Consider the following 16,086-nt stretch of genomic DNA (forward strand, 5'->3'; position numbering starts at 1 on the left):
TTCAATGTTCTAGCCTGTAGTTTTATGAGGGTCATTACACCTCACAGTCACACTTGAGGCTCAAGGAGGCCACAAACGCCTAATGGGAAGGGTCATTGGAAGGCTACTGTTGTCTCACTTGGGTATCTTCCTCAGTAGGGCTTACAGAAGATCCAGGGCTACCTTGTCGGTCTCCTCAATAATGTGTGGGTTCCCAATGATGACCCAAACCTGATAGGGGTTGTAAAGCCAGGCCTCAGCATCCTCTAGACTGTGAACCTGCTGCTAGGTAGGGGCCATCTCTACACGTTGCCGACTTGTACTTCCCAAGCGCTTAACACAGTGCTCTGTACACGGTAAGTGCTCAATAAATACAATCAAATGAATGAATCCTCGGGTTCAGGGCCTGGCACGCCACACAACAGCTTGGCTTCTTACCCTCAGGTGCCCTGAAAGCACTATTGTTTCCTAGCCTGGGTAAAGAATGGAAGAAAGAAACAGCAGGAAGAGAGGACAGTAACGCTCAGCTTCCTCTTTGGACACCCCTGAGACCACTCTAGAAAGCATGGCTCTGGTAAGAGAAACTTACTTTCTTAAAGAGTTAAAAGTCAGGATTCATCCCAGAAAAGGCCCTGCTTTACCCCATCTGTCTGAACAAGTTAGAGTTTTCTATATGATACAACCTAAAATAGATAATTAAACAAGTCCTGGGACGGTTATCTGATGATGTCAACCTTACCAAGATAGGAGGAAAGAATATGCGATGCCAGAAAGAGCCATAGTACAAAGGCAAGATCGAAAAAAGATACATCCTGGTACTACATTAATTAATGCCTGTAAAGCCTACATAAGATCAAGACACAACATCAGGCCATAATTTACAAGAATACAATTTCCCAGAAATTTACAATCTTTATCTAATGAAAAGAGGAATCGGAGACAATTCTCCCCAAATTTACCATCTTTACCTAATGAAAAGAGGAATATATCCCTTTCACAAAATGATTTCCAGGTGTGAAGAACACACTGTCACTGGCAGCTAAACTACAATACAAAGGTCTTTTCTACTAAGCCAAAATAAATATTAACAATACTTAATACTTAACGTTTATAGGCTTTGTCTTTAGCAAGCTAAAAGCATTCATTGGCCAGAAACCTCCATTTTATTTTGACTACGGAGTTAGCTATTCGGAGTTGAACATTTTTTTTTTAAGAAGAATTAATTTGCATATTTCACGGGAACAATAATAATGGAAATCAGGAGAAATATTGACACAATGGAAAAGAGAATAAAGAGATTATCTTGCTGTGAGACCAGTTAATCTCTTTTTGTTTGGCCATGAAAAATGAGTATAATAATAGTAACATTAAATACCTTCTTGGAAGGCATGAGGCTTACTCGTTTTTCTTCTGATTTATAAAATGCTCCCACTGAGAAATGCCTACAGAGCTTATTCGTTACCTGAGGTAGGTACTATATAATTCACTAATCCTGAGGTGCATTAATCAATCAATAATCAATCAACATTTGCATTTGTTAAGTGCCCGCAGTGTGTGAATGATGAAATCACACGGACTCATGTATCGTAGTTATCGTATCATATTGTATCGTATCATATTTAACGAGTGATGAAATTATTGAGCACCCGCTGGATGTGCTCTGCACACAGTATGCGCTCAATAAATACTATTGAATGAATCAATGAAGTATGCTGTATTGATCGCTCACGTTTTATTAAGAGTTTGGATAGGAGTCATTGACCCCGGGGGAAAGCATAGACACCTCAAACTTCTCGGTTGAAGTCGGGAGCAGTATTGGTGGCCCTGGGAGTAGAACTGCTTTGCCTCAGCTCTGGTTTTCCTTGCAAGGTTAGAATAGTAACAGAGTCCCAATCAACCGATCAATCGATGGTATTTGATAGACTGTGAGCCCACTGTTGGGTAGGGACTGTCTCTATATGTTGCCAACTTGTACTTCCCAAGCGCTTAGTACAGTGCTCTGCACACAGTAAGCGCTCAATAAATACGATTGATTGATTGATTGATTGATTGATGGGTGCTCACTGTGCAGGCACTTGTACTAGGCACTTTGGAGAGTTCAGTTCGGCGGAATCGGTAAACGTGATCTCTGCCCATAAGGAGCTTCCATCCATTCATTCATTCATTCAATCGTATTTATTGAGCGCTTACTGCGTGCAGAGCACTGTACTAAGCGCTTGGGAAGTACAAGTTGGCAACATATAGAGACGGTCCCTACCCAACAGCGGGATCGCAGTCTAGAAAGGAGAGACGGACAACAAAACATATTAACAAAATAAAATAAACAGAATAAATATGTTCAAATAAAATAGAGTAATAAATACATACAAACATATATACATATATGCAGGTGCTGTGGGGAGGGGAAGGAGGTAAGGCGGGGGCATGGGGAGGAGGGGGAGAGGAAGGAGGGGGCTCAGCCTGGGAAGGCCTCCTGGAGGAGGTGAGCTCTCAGTAGGGCTTCCAGTGCCTAGAACAGTGCTTGGCACAGATTAAGTGCTTAACAAATACCATCATTATTATTATTACAATCTCGTGGGGGAGAAAGGAAGGAAAAGATCCACTCCCTGGTAACTCTAGCTCCAGAGCGGCAGGTACTTTAGAGCAGCATTCCTGAAATAACCCTAGCAGACCTCCAGAGAACTTTCAGTCAGCAATATATCGATATGCCGCTTTGAGCTCATCGTTTCTGCATCAGGACTAGATGAGAACATAAATCCAGCAGTGAGGCCAGTACTGGGCCAGACAGACGGTCCACGCAGTTCAAAATCCGCTCTCCGACGGTGGCAACAGAACGCTTGCTATGCTGCCCTCCCTGACATCCATCCTAATGTTTAGGGATGGTCCAACCGGCGCCCTTAAGTTTTCTCTCCACATCCCTAATTTTGCCTTTAGTAGTCCATAAGGCCATAATGGACCACCCATCTGCGGATGAATGGCAATCCCTCTTGAACCTAGTGCTATTCCCTGCTTGCACTGCTTCCTGGAGTGACAAAGTCCATCTGCTCACCACCCACTGTGTGAAGAAGTGTTTCCTTTTGTTTGCTTCGAAATTACCACCCTGAAGTTTCAGTGGGTGTCCTTCCCCAGTTGGCTGGGTTTCCCTAAGTGCTCAATGCTCCTAAACTTGATTAGCAATTCCACTTGTTCTCCAGGGATAGAAAAGAGGCTCGCCTACCCAGGTTCATCTCGGGAATCCTTTTCCTAGATGGGAGTTACACTGGCAAATGCACCATCTTCCAGAAAGTCACACAGTGGGAAAACTGGCTCTGATGATCCTGAGGAATTAGAGGCCAAACTCCCTCTTTTGTTCTCTGTCTCCCCCTTTTAGACTGTGAGCCCACTGTTGGGTAGGGACTGTCTCTATATGCTGCCAACTTGTCATCATCATCATCAATCGTATTTATTGAGCGCTTACTATGTTCAGAGCCATAGTAAGGACTGAATGAATAATTTAAAAAGGAAACTTAGCTCAGGAATATTCCTGTTTTCTTTAGTTTCTAGTACCGTGTGAGAAGGAGGCCTTCCCAGACTGAGCCCCCTCCTTCCTCTCCCCCTCCTCTCCCTCTCAATCCCCCCCCACCTTACCTCCTTCCCTTCCCCACAGTACCTGTATATATGTTTGCATGTATTAATCTATTTATTTATCTTACTTGTACATATTTATTCTATTTATTTTATTCTGTTAATATGGTTTATTTTGTTCTCTGTCTGCCCCTTCTAGACTGTGAGCCCACTGTTGGGTAGGGACTGTCTCTATATGTTGCCAACTTGTACTTCCCAAGCGCTCAGTACAGTGCTCTGCACACAGTAAGCGCTCAATAAATACAATTGATTGATTGATTGATTGATAGCCCCAAACTACCAGAACATTCATTCATTCATTCAATCATATTTATTGAGCGCTTACTGTGTGCAGAGCACTGTACTAAGCGCTTGGGAACTACAAGTTGGCAACATATAGAGATGGTCCCTACCCAACAGCGGGCTCACAGTCTAGGAGGGTCAGACAGACAACAAAACAAAACATATTAACAAAATAAAATAAATAGAATATGTACAAATAAAATACAGTAATAAATACGTACAAACATTTATACATATATACAGGTGCTGTGGGGAGGGGAAGGAGGTAAGGTGGGGGGATGGGGAGGGAGAGGAGGGGAAGAGGAAGGAGGGGGCTCAGTCTGGGAAGGCCTCCTGGAGGAGGTGAGCTCTCAGTAGGGCCTTGAAGGGAGGAAGAGAGCTAACTTGGCGGATGTTGGGAGGGAGGGCATTCCAGGCCTGGGGGATGACGTGGGCTGGGGGTTGACAGCAGAACAGGCGAGAACAAGGCACGGTCAGGAGGTTAGCGGCAGAAGAGTTGAGGGTGCCGGCTGGGCTGGAGAAGGAGAGAAGGGAGGTGAGGTAGGAGGGGGCGAGGGGATGGACAGCCTGGAAGCTGAGGGTGAGGAGTTTTTGCCTGATGCATAGGTCAGGCACATAGTAAGTGCTTGACAAATACCATTAATATTATTCAATAACAGCTTTTCTGGAGCAAAACTATAGCAACTGAATCTACGAATATGGCAAGGCCTATCAGTTTGTGCTTCATTGCTTCTGTTTGTTGCTCTCTCTCAGGACACTAATTTAGCTCTTGCCTCAAAAGCGGGGAACGCGCTGTGTTGGCAGTGCCTCTCAGAGCACCTGGGAGTGTCAGGTCTCAGCGGTGGGTCCCTTTGGGTCCCTCCCCTCTTACTCCCGCTGCGTCACGGAGGGGTGGCAGCCCCCGGGGGTGAACTGGACAAGGCGAGGTCGGTCTGACCCTGCCTCCCCTGCAGCCCCATTCTGATTGGGATAAGCAGCCCCAGGGTCAGGTTGACTTCCCCTAGCCCCAAAGGTTGCCCCATGCTTCGTTGTGAAACTTTTTGGCCCCCTTACGTGTGTAGTATTGTTAGTTGTCAGCTCCCAGAGGTCACAATATGATATGCCATCAGGCAGAAACTCCTCACCCTGGGCTTCAAGGCTGTCCATCACCTCGCCCCCTCCTACCTCACCTCCCTTCTCTCCTTCTCCAGCCCAGCCCGCACCCTCCGCTCCTCCGCCGCTGATCTCCTCACCGTACCTCGCTCTCGCCTGTCCCGCCATCGACCCCCGGCCCACGTCATCCCCCGGGCCTGGAATGCCCTCCCTCTGCCCCTCCGCCAAGCTAGCTCTCTTCCTCCCTTCACGGCCCTGCTGAGAGCTCACCTCCTCCAGCAGGCCTTCCCAGACTGAGCCCCTTCCTTCCTCTCCCCCTCGTCCCCCTCTCCATCCCCCCCATCTTACCTCCTTCCCTTCCCCACAGCACCTGTATATATGTATATATGTTTGTACATATATTTCTACTCTATTTATTTATTTATTTTATTTGTACACATCTATTCTATTTTATTTTGTTAGTATGTTTGGTTTTGTTCTCTGTCTCCCCCTTTTAGACTGTGAGCCCACTGTTGGGTAGGGACTGTCTCTATATGTTGCCAATTTGTACTTCCCAAGCGCTTAGTACAGTGCTCTGCACATAGTAAGCGCTCAATAAATACGATTGATGATGATCAATCTAAACCAGGAGGAATTTCCTCCTCTCTCCACTCCAGTCCATACTTTTCTCTGCCGCCTGGATCATTTTTCTCCAGAAATTTTCAAGCCACGTTTCCCCACTCCTCAAGATACTCCAGCGGTTACCCATCCACCTCCACATCAGGCAAAAATTCCCTAAAATCAGCTTTAAGGCACTTGATCACCTTGCCCGCTCCTACCTCACGTCGCCACTCTCCTACTACAATCCAGCCCACACACTTCACTCCTCTAATGCCAACCCACTCACTGTACCTCTATCTCACCTACCTTGCCACCTATCTCTCACCCACGTCCTACCTCTGGCCTGGAAAACCCTCCCTCTTCATATCTGGCAGACATTTACTCTCCCCACCTTCAAAGCCCTATTGAAGGCTCATCTCCCAGAGGCCTTCCCTGACGAAGCCCTCCTTTCCTCTCCTCCCACTCCCTTCTGCGTGGCCCTGACTTGCACTCTTTAATAATGATAAATAATAATAATGGCATTTGTTAAGTGCTGGGGGGGATACAAGGTGATCAGGTTGTCCCACGTGGGGCTCACAGTCTTAATCCCCATTTTACAGATGAGGTAACTGAGGCTCAGAGAAGTTAACTGACTTGCCCAAGATCACACAGCAGACATGTGGTGGAGCCGGGATTCAAACCCATGACCTCTGACTCCAAAGCCTGTGATCTTTCCACTGAGCCACGCTGCTTCTCTTTATTCCTCCCCTCTCCCAGCCCCACAGCACTTATGTACTTATCTGTAGTTATACTTACCTATATTAACATCTGTCTTCCCCTCTAGAGTGTGGGCAGGAAATGTGTCTATCATACTGTTATAGTGTACACCCCCAAGCACTTAGTACAGTGCTCTACACACAGTAAGCACTCAATATTACAATCAACTGCCTGACTGACCTCTCAGATCAGCCCCAGTGATATTTTTTATGGCATTTGTTAAGCACTTACTATGTGCCAGGCACTGTACTAAGTGCCGGGATAGATACGTGATAATCTGGTTGGAGCCAGCCCATGTTTCACATGGGCTCACAGTCTTAATCCCCATTTTACAGATGAGGTACATTATTTGATGCCTGGCACAGAAACGTTTGGGCGGGGAGAGAAGTAGATAAGGAGTCAGCCTCTGAAACGCTTAACCGATCACAGGGAAAGCAATAAAGGATTTCAGAAGTGGGGTACAGATAATAGTAATAGTGGTATTTAAGTCTTATTATGTTCCAGGCACTGTACTAAGCACTGCTTAGATACAAGATAATCAGGTCACACATGGGGCTCGCAGTCTAGGTAGGAGGGAGAGCAGGTGTTGAATTTTGCAGATGAAGAAACTGAGGTAGAGAGAAGTTAAGCGACTTGGCCGAGGTCACACAGCAGTTCGGTGGAGGGGTCGGGATTAGAACCCAGGTCCTAGGCCCATGCTCTTTCCACTAGGCCACGCTGCTTCTCAGGAAAACTCCCTTGTTTCGGTCAACATCTCACTTTAATAGCATCGTATAAAACATCATATGTTGCCAACTTGTACTTCCCAAGCGCTTAGTACAGTGCTCTGCACACAGTAAGCGCTCAAAAAATACGATTGATGATGATGATGATGATGATGATCATACTTCCACATTGAGCTAAAAGAAAAAAAAAATCTCTACAACCCTGCCGGCCCACGTTAACAAGGAAATTCACATCTAGCAAATACTGTTTATATTGATAGGAAAAAACACCTGTCATCTTTAGATTTTAGACCCCTTTTAGACTGTGAGCCCAATGTTGGGTAGGGACTGTCCCTATATGTTGCCAATCTGTACTTCCCAAGCGCTTAGTACAGTGCTCTGCACATAGTAAGCGCTCAATAAATATGATTGATTGATTGATTGATCTTTATTTACTGTTTGCACAGTTGGCCCAAAAGAGAAGAGAGTCTAACTGAGGGTTTGCTTAGGACTTTGGTCTGAAGTACTATTATTCATTCACTCATTCAATCGTATTTATTGAGCGCTTACCATGTGCAACGGACTGTACTAAGTGCTTGGAGGAGTACAATATAACAATAAGCAGACACATTCCCTGCCCACAACGAGCTCACAGTCTAGCCAGTGGGAGAAAAATGGAAAGACGATAAAATGAATGGCTGGCTTAGGCTGAGGAACGCAAAAAAAAAAAAGGTGGAAACCTCTTGTTTAGTTTTCTCAGAGTTAAATCATAACATGAGGTGCACTGCTGTGTAATAAATTTATAACGGCACTTCTGGTCCCAGATGAAAAAGGACTTTTGTGATAACGAGGTTTAAGTTGAGATCAACTGCTGTGAGTACTATAGCTATAAAAGTAGACTTCACTTGGTATGTTTATTTAGTGGTGACTGCTCCAACGGATCTCTGTAGCGCTGTGAGCTTAAACTACCTCCAAATCTGGGTTCAACCTAAGAAGTGATGTAACAAGAAAAATTTACTTTCAAAATAATCGAGCACTTCCAACCAAATCCCAGAGTTTGGAACGGTCAGTAGCTGAATTTGTCTAGAAGTGTCTATGACTTTCTATGAACTAAATTCATGCAGAATGTATCCTCTTTCCACAGTGTATCCTCTAGACTGGGAGCTCACTGGGGGCAGGATTGTGTCTGTTCATTCACTTGTATTTAGTGAGCGCTTACTGTGTGCAGAGCACTGTACTAAGCGCTTGGGAAGTGCAAGTTGGCAACATATAGAGACGGTCCCTACCCAACAGCGGGCTCACAGTCTAGAACGGGCTCACAGTCTTGTCCTCTCCAAGTGCTTAATACAGTGCTTGGCACAAAGTAAGCGCTCAATAAGTACGATTGAATGAATGAATAAATGAATGAATGAATAAATGAATGAATGAAAGAATGAACATGTCTGACAGATACTCGGAAACTATTCCTCCTCAGGCTCGACCCAAGTGATGCAATGCTAGCTAAGAATTCATTCATTCATTCAATCGGATTTATTGAGCGCCTACTGTGTGCCAAGCACTGTACTAAGCACTTGGGAGAGTACAATGTAACATCCCCTGCCCACAACAGGCTTGCAGTCTGGAGGGGGAAACAAAGCTCTGATCAAAAAACGGTACTCTAGTTCTCTGTGCAAGCTGACTCCGGCATGGTTGGGGTGGACTCTTAAGGAGTAAGAATAATAATAATAATAATCACAGTGGTATTTATTGAGCGCTTACTATGTGCAAAGCACTGTTCTAAGCACTGGGGAGGTTACAAGTTGATCGGGTTGTTCTACGGGGGGCTCACAGTGTTAATCCCCAGTTGACAGACATTTGCCCAAAGTCACATAGCTGACAATTGGCAGAGCCGGGATTTGAAACCCTGACTTCTGACTCTAAAGCCCGTGCTCTTTCCACTGAGCCATGCTACATACAGCAGCTGTCGTAACAGCAGTCACTGGGCGCCCACTCAGTAGGTGTGACTGTACTAACCACTCGGGAAGTACACATTCCCTGTCTACAGGGTGCTTACGCTCTACAGGGGAGACCTGAGCAGGCCAGGCACTGTCTTGCCAGGGAATCCTGTGTCTGCCACAGCCTAGTGCCATGCTGGAGGGCATCCATCTGTCTCTCTCTGATATCAGTTCCCTAAAGGATCCAGCCTCTGGATCCATTCTGGAGGGGCTTCCCTTCAGTGGGCCCTGAAGAGGAGAGTGGCCCGAGCCCCCCGATGACCATGCCCACTGCCGCTGCACCCATGCCCCTTCAAGTGATGGAGAAAAGCGTTCAAGACCAAGTGGAATGGGAGCTCCGAGGGATTGTAAAGTCTACAATGAGATTTGGGAATCTACAGGTCTACGGAATCTACAGGGAATCTCTACTTCTAGAGAAGCAGCGTGGCTCAGTGGAAAGAGCCCAGGCTTTGGAGTCAGAGGTCATGGGTTCGAATCCCAGCTCCACCATATGTCTCCTGTGTGATCTTGGGCACTTCTCGGAGCCTCAGTTCCGTCATCTGTAAAATGGGGATGATGACTGTGAGCCCCACGCGGGACAACCTGATCTCCTTGTATCCCCCCGAGCGCTTAGAACAGTGCTTTGCACATAGTAAGCGCTTAATAAATGACATAATAATAATAATAATAATAATAATTATTATTATTATTATTACAGGTGGTCATCGCCACACTAACGAAGCAGCTGGAAGAATCCCAGGGGATCCAGGGGATTTTATTTTGTTAGTATGTTTGCTTTTGTTCTCTGTCTCCCCCTTTTAGACTGTGAGCCCACTGTTGGGTAGGGACTGTCTCTATATGTTGCCAATTTGTACTTCCCAAGCGCTTAGTACAGTGCTCTGAACATAGTAAGCGCTCAATAAATACGATTGATTGATTGATTGATTGATCCAGCCAGGCAGTCAATCCCAAGGGCACCATCGCCGCCACCGCCTCATTTAAAGCGGTGGGCGTAGGACCCAGCTCTATCGGCCGACCAATCAGTTCTGCTGCCCCAGCCCACTGGGTAATCAATCAATCGATCGATCGTGTTCATTGAGAGCTTACTATGTGCGGAGCACTGTAATAATAATAATAATAATAATGGTATTTGGTACGCACTTACTATTCTCCAAGCACTGTTCTAAGCACGGGGTAGATACAGAGTAATCAGGTTGTCCCACGTGGGGCTCACCATTTTAATAATAATAATGATAATAATAATAATGATAGCATTTGTTACGCGCTTACTATGTGCGGAGCACTGTAATAATAATAATAATAATGGTATTTGGTAAGCACTTACTATTCTCCAAGCACTGTTCTAAGCACGGGGTAGATTCAGAGTAATCAGGTTGTCCCACGTGGGGCTCACCGTTTTAACAATAATAATAATAATAATAATAATAATAATAATAATGATGGCATTTGTTAAGCACTTACTATGTACAAAGCACTGTTCTAAGCGCTGGGGGGCTACAAGGTGATCAGGTTGTCCCACGTGGGGCTCACAAGTCTTAATCCTCATTTTACAGATGAGGTAACTGAGGCTCAGAGAAGTGAAGTGAACTGATGCACAGAGAAATTAAGTGGCTTGCTCAAGGTCACACAGCAGACAAGTGATGGAGCCAAGATTAGAACCCACATCCTCAGACTCCCAAGCCGGTGCTGTTTCCATGAAGCCATGCTGCTTCTCTAAGTTCTCTGGACTAAGCGTTTGGGAGAGTACGATGTAAAAGAGTGGGTAGATACATTCCCAGCCCACAATGAGCTTAAAGTCTAGGGGAGAAGACAGATAGTAATAGAGAAGCAGTGTGGCGCAGTGGAAAGAGCACAGGCTTTGGAGTCAGAGGTCATGGGTTCAAATCCCAGCTCCGCCACTTTCAGCTGTGTGACTTGGGGCAAGTCACAACTTCTCTGGGCCTCAGTTACTTCATCTGTAAAATGGGGGCTAAGACTGTGAGCCCCACGTGGGACAACCTGATCACCTTTTTGAGAAGCAGTGTGGCTCTGTGGAAAGAGCACAGGCTTTGGAGTCAGAGGTCATGGGTTCGAATCCCGGCTCCGCCACTTTCAGCTGTGTGACTTGGGGCAAGTCACAACTTCTCTGGGCCTCAGTTACTTCATCTGGAAAATGGGGGTTAAGACTGTGAGCCCCATGTGGGACAACCTGATCACCTTTTTGAGAAGCAGTGTGGCTCAGTGGAAAGAGCATGGGCTTTGGAGTCAGAGGTCATGGGTTCGAATCCCAGCTCCGCCACATGTCTGCTGTGTGACCTTGGGCAAGTCACTTCACTTCTCTGAGCCTCAGTTACCTCATTTGTAAAATGGGGATTAAGACTGTGAGCCCCACGTGGGACAACCTGATCACCTTTTTGAGAAGCAGCGTGGGTCAGTGGAAAGAGCCCGGGCTTTGGAGTCAGAGGTCAATGGCTCGAATCCCAGCTCCGCCAAATGTCTGCTGTGTGACCTTGGGCAAGTCACTTAACTTCTCTGAGCCTCAGTTACCTCATTTGTAAAATAGGGATTAAGACTGTGAGCCCCACGTGGGACAACCTGAACACCTTGTATCCCTCCCCAGCACTTAGAACAGTGCTTTGCACAGAGTAAGTGCTTAACAAATGCCATTATTATTATTATTAAATAAATTACAGATACGTACATGTTCATAAGTGCTGTGGGGCTGATGGGGGTGTGGATAAAGGGTGCAAATCCAAGTGTGAGGATGGCTCATAAGGGAGTGGGGGAAAGGTGGCATCCAGTGGGTTCCACCTTCTTGCCCCTTTGTGGACCTCAGTTTTTCCTAAGGAGAGAGAATGCCTATTTGCTGAGGAGGTGTTGGGCCTACTCCCATCCCAGGGAAATCCATCCCACGCCCCTGTTTCTGCTCTCCTGGCTCCCTGATCTTCCAAACTGGGTCTTTCCCCTTCCCCTAATTAAGCCGCTTGTCGATCACCACTACGCAAGTCTCCCACGGGGGATGGATGACCACAGACTCTGCCTTTCCGTCCTCCCCCCGAGCCCATCCAATCCCCAGACCCCCGAGGCTTCATCAGCTGTTGCGTGCGTGTCCTGGGGCAGTAGCCAAAACAGGGGACCCCAAGCCCACTGGAGAGAAGGGCGAGAGGGCTTAGTACAGTGCTCTGCACATAGTAAGCGCTCAATAAATACGATTGATGATGATGATGGGATGGGGTGGATGGGATGGGATCAGGGCTGTTTATTGTGGTGAATTTCACAACGAGTCTATCGTCAGTCCAGCTATCTCCGTCACCACCGACTACCTCTGACCACCATCTGTCAATAGAGGAGCTTGAAAATTTGAATGGCCTAGGACCTGGGTTCTAATCCCGGCTCTGCCACGTGTCTGCTGTGTGACCTTGGAGCAGTCACCAACTTCTCTGTGCCTCAGTTCCCTCATCGGTAAAATGGGGATTAAATCCTACTCCATCCTACTTAAACGGTAAACCCCATCATCATCATCATCATCAATCGTATTTATTGAGCGCTTACTATGTGCAGAGCACTGTACTAAGCGCTTGGGAAGTACAAATTGGCAACATATAGAGACAGTCCCTACCCAACAGTGGGCTCACAGTCTAAAAGGGGGAGACAGAGAACAAAACCAAACACACTAACAAAATAAAATAAATAGAATAGATATGTACCCCATGTGGGACTGGGACTGTGTCCAACCTATTTCCAGGTTGGACACGAATATGAATATACAACCTGTATATATGTATATATGTTTGTACATATTTGTTACTCTATTTATTTATTTATTTATTTTACTTGTACATATGTACTTCTATTTATTTTATTTTGTTAGTATGTTTGGTTTTGTTCTCTGTCTTCCCCTTTTAGACTGTGAGCCCGCTGTTGGGTAGGGACTGTCTCTATATGTTGCCAACAGGTACTTCCCAAGCGCTTAGTACAGTGCTCTGCACACAGTAAGCGCTCAATAAATATGATTGATATCTATTCTATTTATTTCATTTTGTTAGTATGTTTGGTTTTGTTCTCGGTCTCCCCCTTTTAGACTGTGAACCCACTGTTGGGTAGGGACTGTCTCTATATGTTGCCAATCTGTACTTCCCAAGCGCTTAGTACAGTGCTCTGCACATAGTAAGTGCTCAATAAATACGATTGATGATGATGATGATGATTGATGATGATGATGATGATTAGCTTGCATCTAACCCAGCTTTTAGAACAGTGCTTGGCACATAGTAAACACTTAATAAGACTCATAGTCGTTTTCATTCGCACTGTTTGGTAAAAATAATTCCCAGCAGTTGGCAACCATGCCAGGAGCGGTGGCAGGAAGAGTGGTCCTTCTCGGACATTAGAAGCCTGGACTGAATTTATTGGTCACTGGAGACTGGCGATGGGAAGGGTTCTTAAACGTTCAAATGAGAATCTATGATGTTGACTCTTAATTATTTCTATAATCAACCCCCATTTGGAGCAAGAGCTCCTTTAAGTCGGGAACAGTCTGCAACCCATTTTTCTCTTATCCTCCGCCACAAGTCCCTCGCTGGAGATTTTCAACCGTTCTTCCTCCTCAAATAGTTAAGATTAGACAATGGTGGCACTTTGAGAAACGAGAGGCGCTGTCTGACAAAATAAATATTGGTGGCTGAATGATTCAGAAATGTTGGCGATAGGCAAAGGGATGACTTTCTGCGTGCTCTATATTCTAAAGCCTCTTTCTACAGCTTTAACTCCGCTGAGGTTCGAACAGAGGAAATGGATTTAGGTACAAATGGTCCCCTACGCTGAATACAACCTTTCATTTACTTTCACAGAAGAACCTTAGTAAGTCACTCCACCACCTTCTCTTCACTGGACTAAAAGACTCCAGTTTCTCATTCTTCATAAGCCCTATTTAATCAACTGTGAGACTTCTTCTTGCTCTTCAGGTTTTTCACATTCCCTCTGTTTGGCTTCCAGAATTGGACATAATACTCTACTAACAATTTAATACATGCTGAGAATAATGGGAAGATTACCACATTTTTCACATAAGCCTCATAAAACCTCATATATAGGAGGTTTATGGAAAAAATGGGGTACTCTTCCTATATGTATATATATATAGATATAGATATAGATATAATATTATAGATATATAGATTATTATAGATATAATATAATATTACTATATGAGTGTATATATACTAGATTGGGATGACCTAAGTGGATATATATCCACTTAGGTCATCCCAATCTAATTTTAAACTAATTTCAAAATTCTAGAGATCATTTTTGTTCATTTTCAAAATGTGTGATCCTCATTCCACCGTTCTTAAGATTATAAAATTGATTGAACAATTTAAGGTATTTCAATTACCTGATTTGACTTTGGAAAAATATTTCTATTATAATAATGATTTGGAAGGCAACCTCTGAAAGAATTTCTAACCTGGCTTCCACTTATGACTATTGATTAGTTCCAAATTATCCAGGTAGTAAATATTTGCCTCCAAGGAATGTTCCAAACTCTGATTTAATTAACAAACTCAAATGTATTCAAGTGTAAATTATAACCTGTTACTGGCTGGTTCTGGCAAAGGATTCAAAGCCTACTTGTTTTCTGAACTTGTCCTTTGAACAAAATTAATGACTTTGTTTATGTGAAAAAATAGAAATGAATAACATGTTCCAACCTCTCTGTTTTTGATTCACTGTCAGACTTGTACCCTTGAAAATCTTGGCTGAGAGACTGTAGTTTTTCTTGAAGTTTTTTTTCACGTTCAACACTTCCTTGGTAAAATTTCATCTCTTTTTCCATTGCTTTCATTTTTTCTTCCATATCTTTAAACTCATGAAGGATCAAATAACTGATACCACAGTATTTGCAGACTGTCTCATCACGGGGCATCTAGAGAGTAAAATGCAACATTATGGAAAGAATTTAGTAAATAGAAAAATTCTCCTAAAAGAATATGCATTGTATTACCCTTAGAAGGCAAATGTGAGCAGGATAAACCCATTCATTCATTCGATCATATTCACTGAGCACTTACTGTGTGCAAAGCACTGTACTTCCCAAGTGCTTAGTACAGTGCTCTGCACACAGTAAGCGCTCAATAAATATGATTGATTGATTGATTAAACGCTTGAGAGAGTACAATATGACAACAAACAGACACATTCCCTGCCCACAATGAGCTCATAGTCTATAATCCATGTAATTAAGCTTGGATTTAGGAACATCTCCCGGGTGGTGGGGGTGGAAGACAATTGACTTGAAAATCAGGAAAGGAGGGTGGGGTTTAAAGAGTGGAAGGTTCATCATTTCCTCTTCCTTCACTTCATCAATCTCATTTATTGAGCATTCACTGTAAATAATTATAATAATTGTAGTACTTGTGAGGTTCTTATTATGGGTAAAGCACTTTTTTAGTCACTGGGGAAGATACTGATTCACTCATTCATTCAATCGTATTTATTGAGCATTTACTGTTTGCAGAGCACTGTTCTAAGTGCTTGGGAGAGTACAATATAACCCAAAACAGACACACTCCCTGCCCATAACAAGCAGGGAAGACAGTCTAGAGGGGGAGACAGATGATTCTTACAAATAAATAATTTACAGATATGTACATAAGTGCTGTGAGGCTGGGAGGAGGAATGAATAAAGGGAGCACATCAGGGGGTTGCAGAAGGGAGTGGGAGAAAAGGGTGGAGAGTCAGGGAAGGCCTCTTGGAGAAGATGTGCTTTCAATAAGGATTTGAAGCGGGGGAGAGGAATTGTCTGTCGGATTTGAACGGGAGGGCACTCCAGGCCAGAGGCAGGATGTGGGCAAGGGGTCGGCAGTGAGATAGACGAGTTTGAGGTACAGTGAGAAGATTAATATTAGAGGAGCAAAGTGGGCAGACTGGATTGTAGTAGAAGAGTAGCAAGGTGAGGTAGGAGGTGGGGAGGTGATTGAGCATTTTAAAGCCAATGGTGAGGACTTTCTTCCTGATACGGAGATGGATGGGCAACCACTGGAGTTTCTTGACGAGAGGGGACACATGTCCTGAAT

The 16,086-nt window shown here is 44.6% G+C and overlaps 1 protein-coding gene across 4 annotated transcripts in view; it reads right to left on the minus strand.

Annotated features, from left to right (window-relative positions):
- The window catches only part of LEKR1 (leucine, glutamate and lysine rich 1), a 249,753-nt gene that overhangs the window by 194,061 nt on the left and 39,606 nt on the right, over window positions 1–16,086 (minus strand). For all 4 annotated transcript variants that reach the window (XM_038747014.1, XM_038747023.1, XM_038747032.1 and 1 more), the window contains one exon: window positions 14,722–14,936. In XM_038747014.1, coding sequence (XP_038602942.1) covers window positions 14,722–14,936 — 215 coding nt within the window. The remainder of the gene's footprint in view (window positions 1–14,721; window positions 14,937–16,086) is intronic.

This window comes from Tachyglossus aculeatus, chromosome 1, assembly GCF_015852505.1.
Source record: "Tachyglossus aculeatus isolate mTacAcu1 chromosome 1, mTacAcu1.pri, whole genome shotgun sequence".
In the NCBI taxonomy this organism is placed as follows: domain Eukaryota; kingdom Metazoa; phylum Chordata; class Mammalia; order Monotremata; family Tachyglossidae; genus Tachyglossus; species Tachyglossus aculeatus.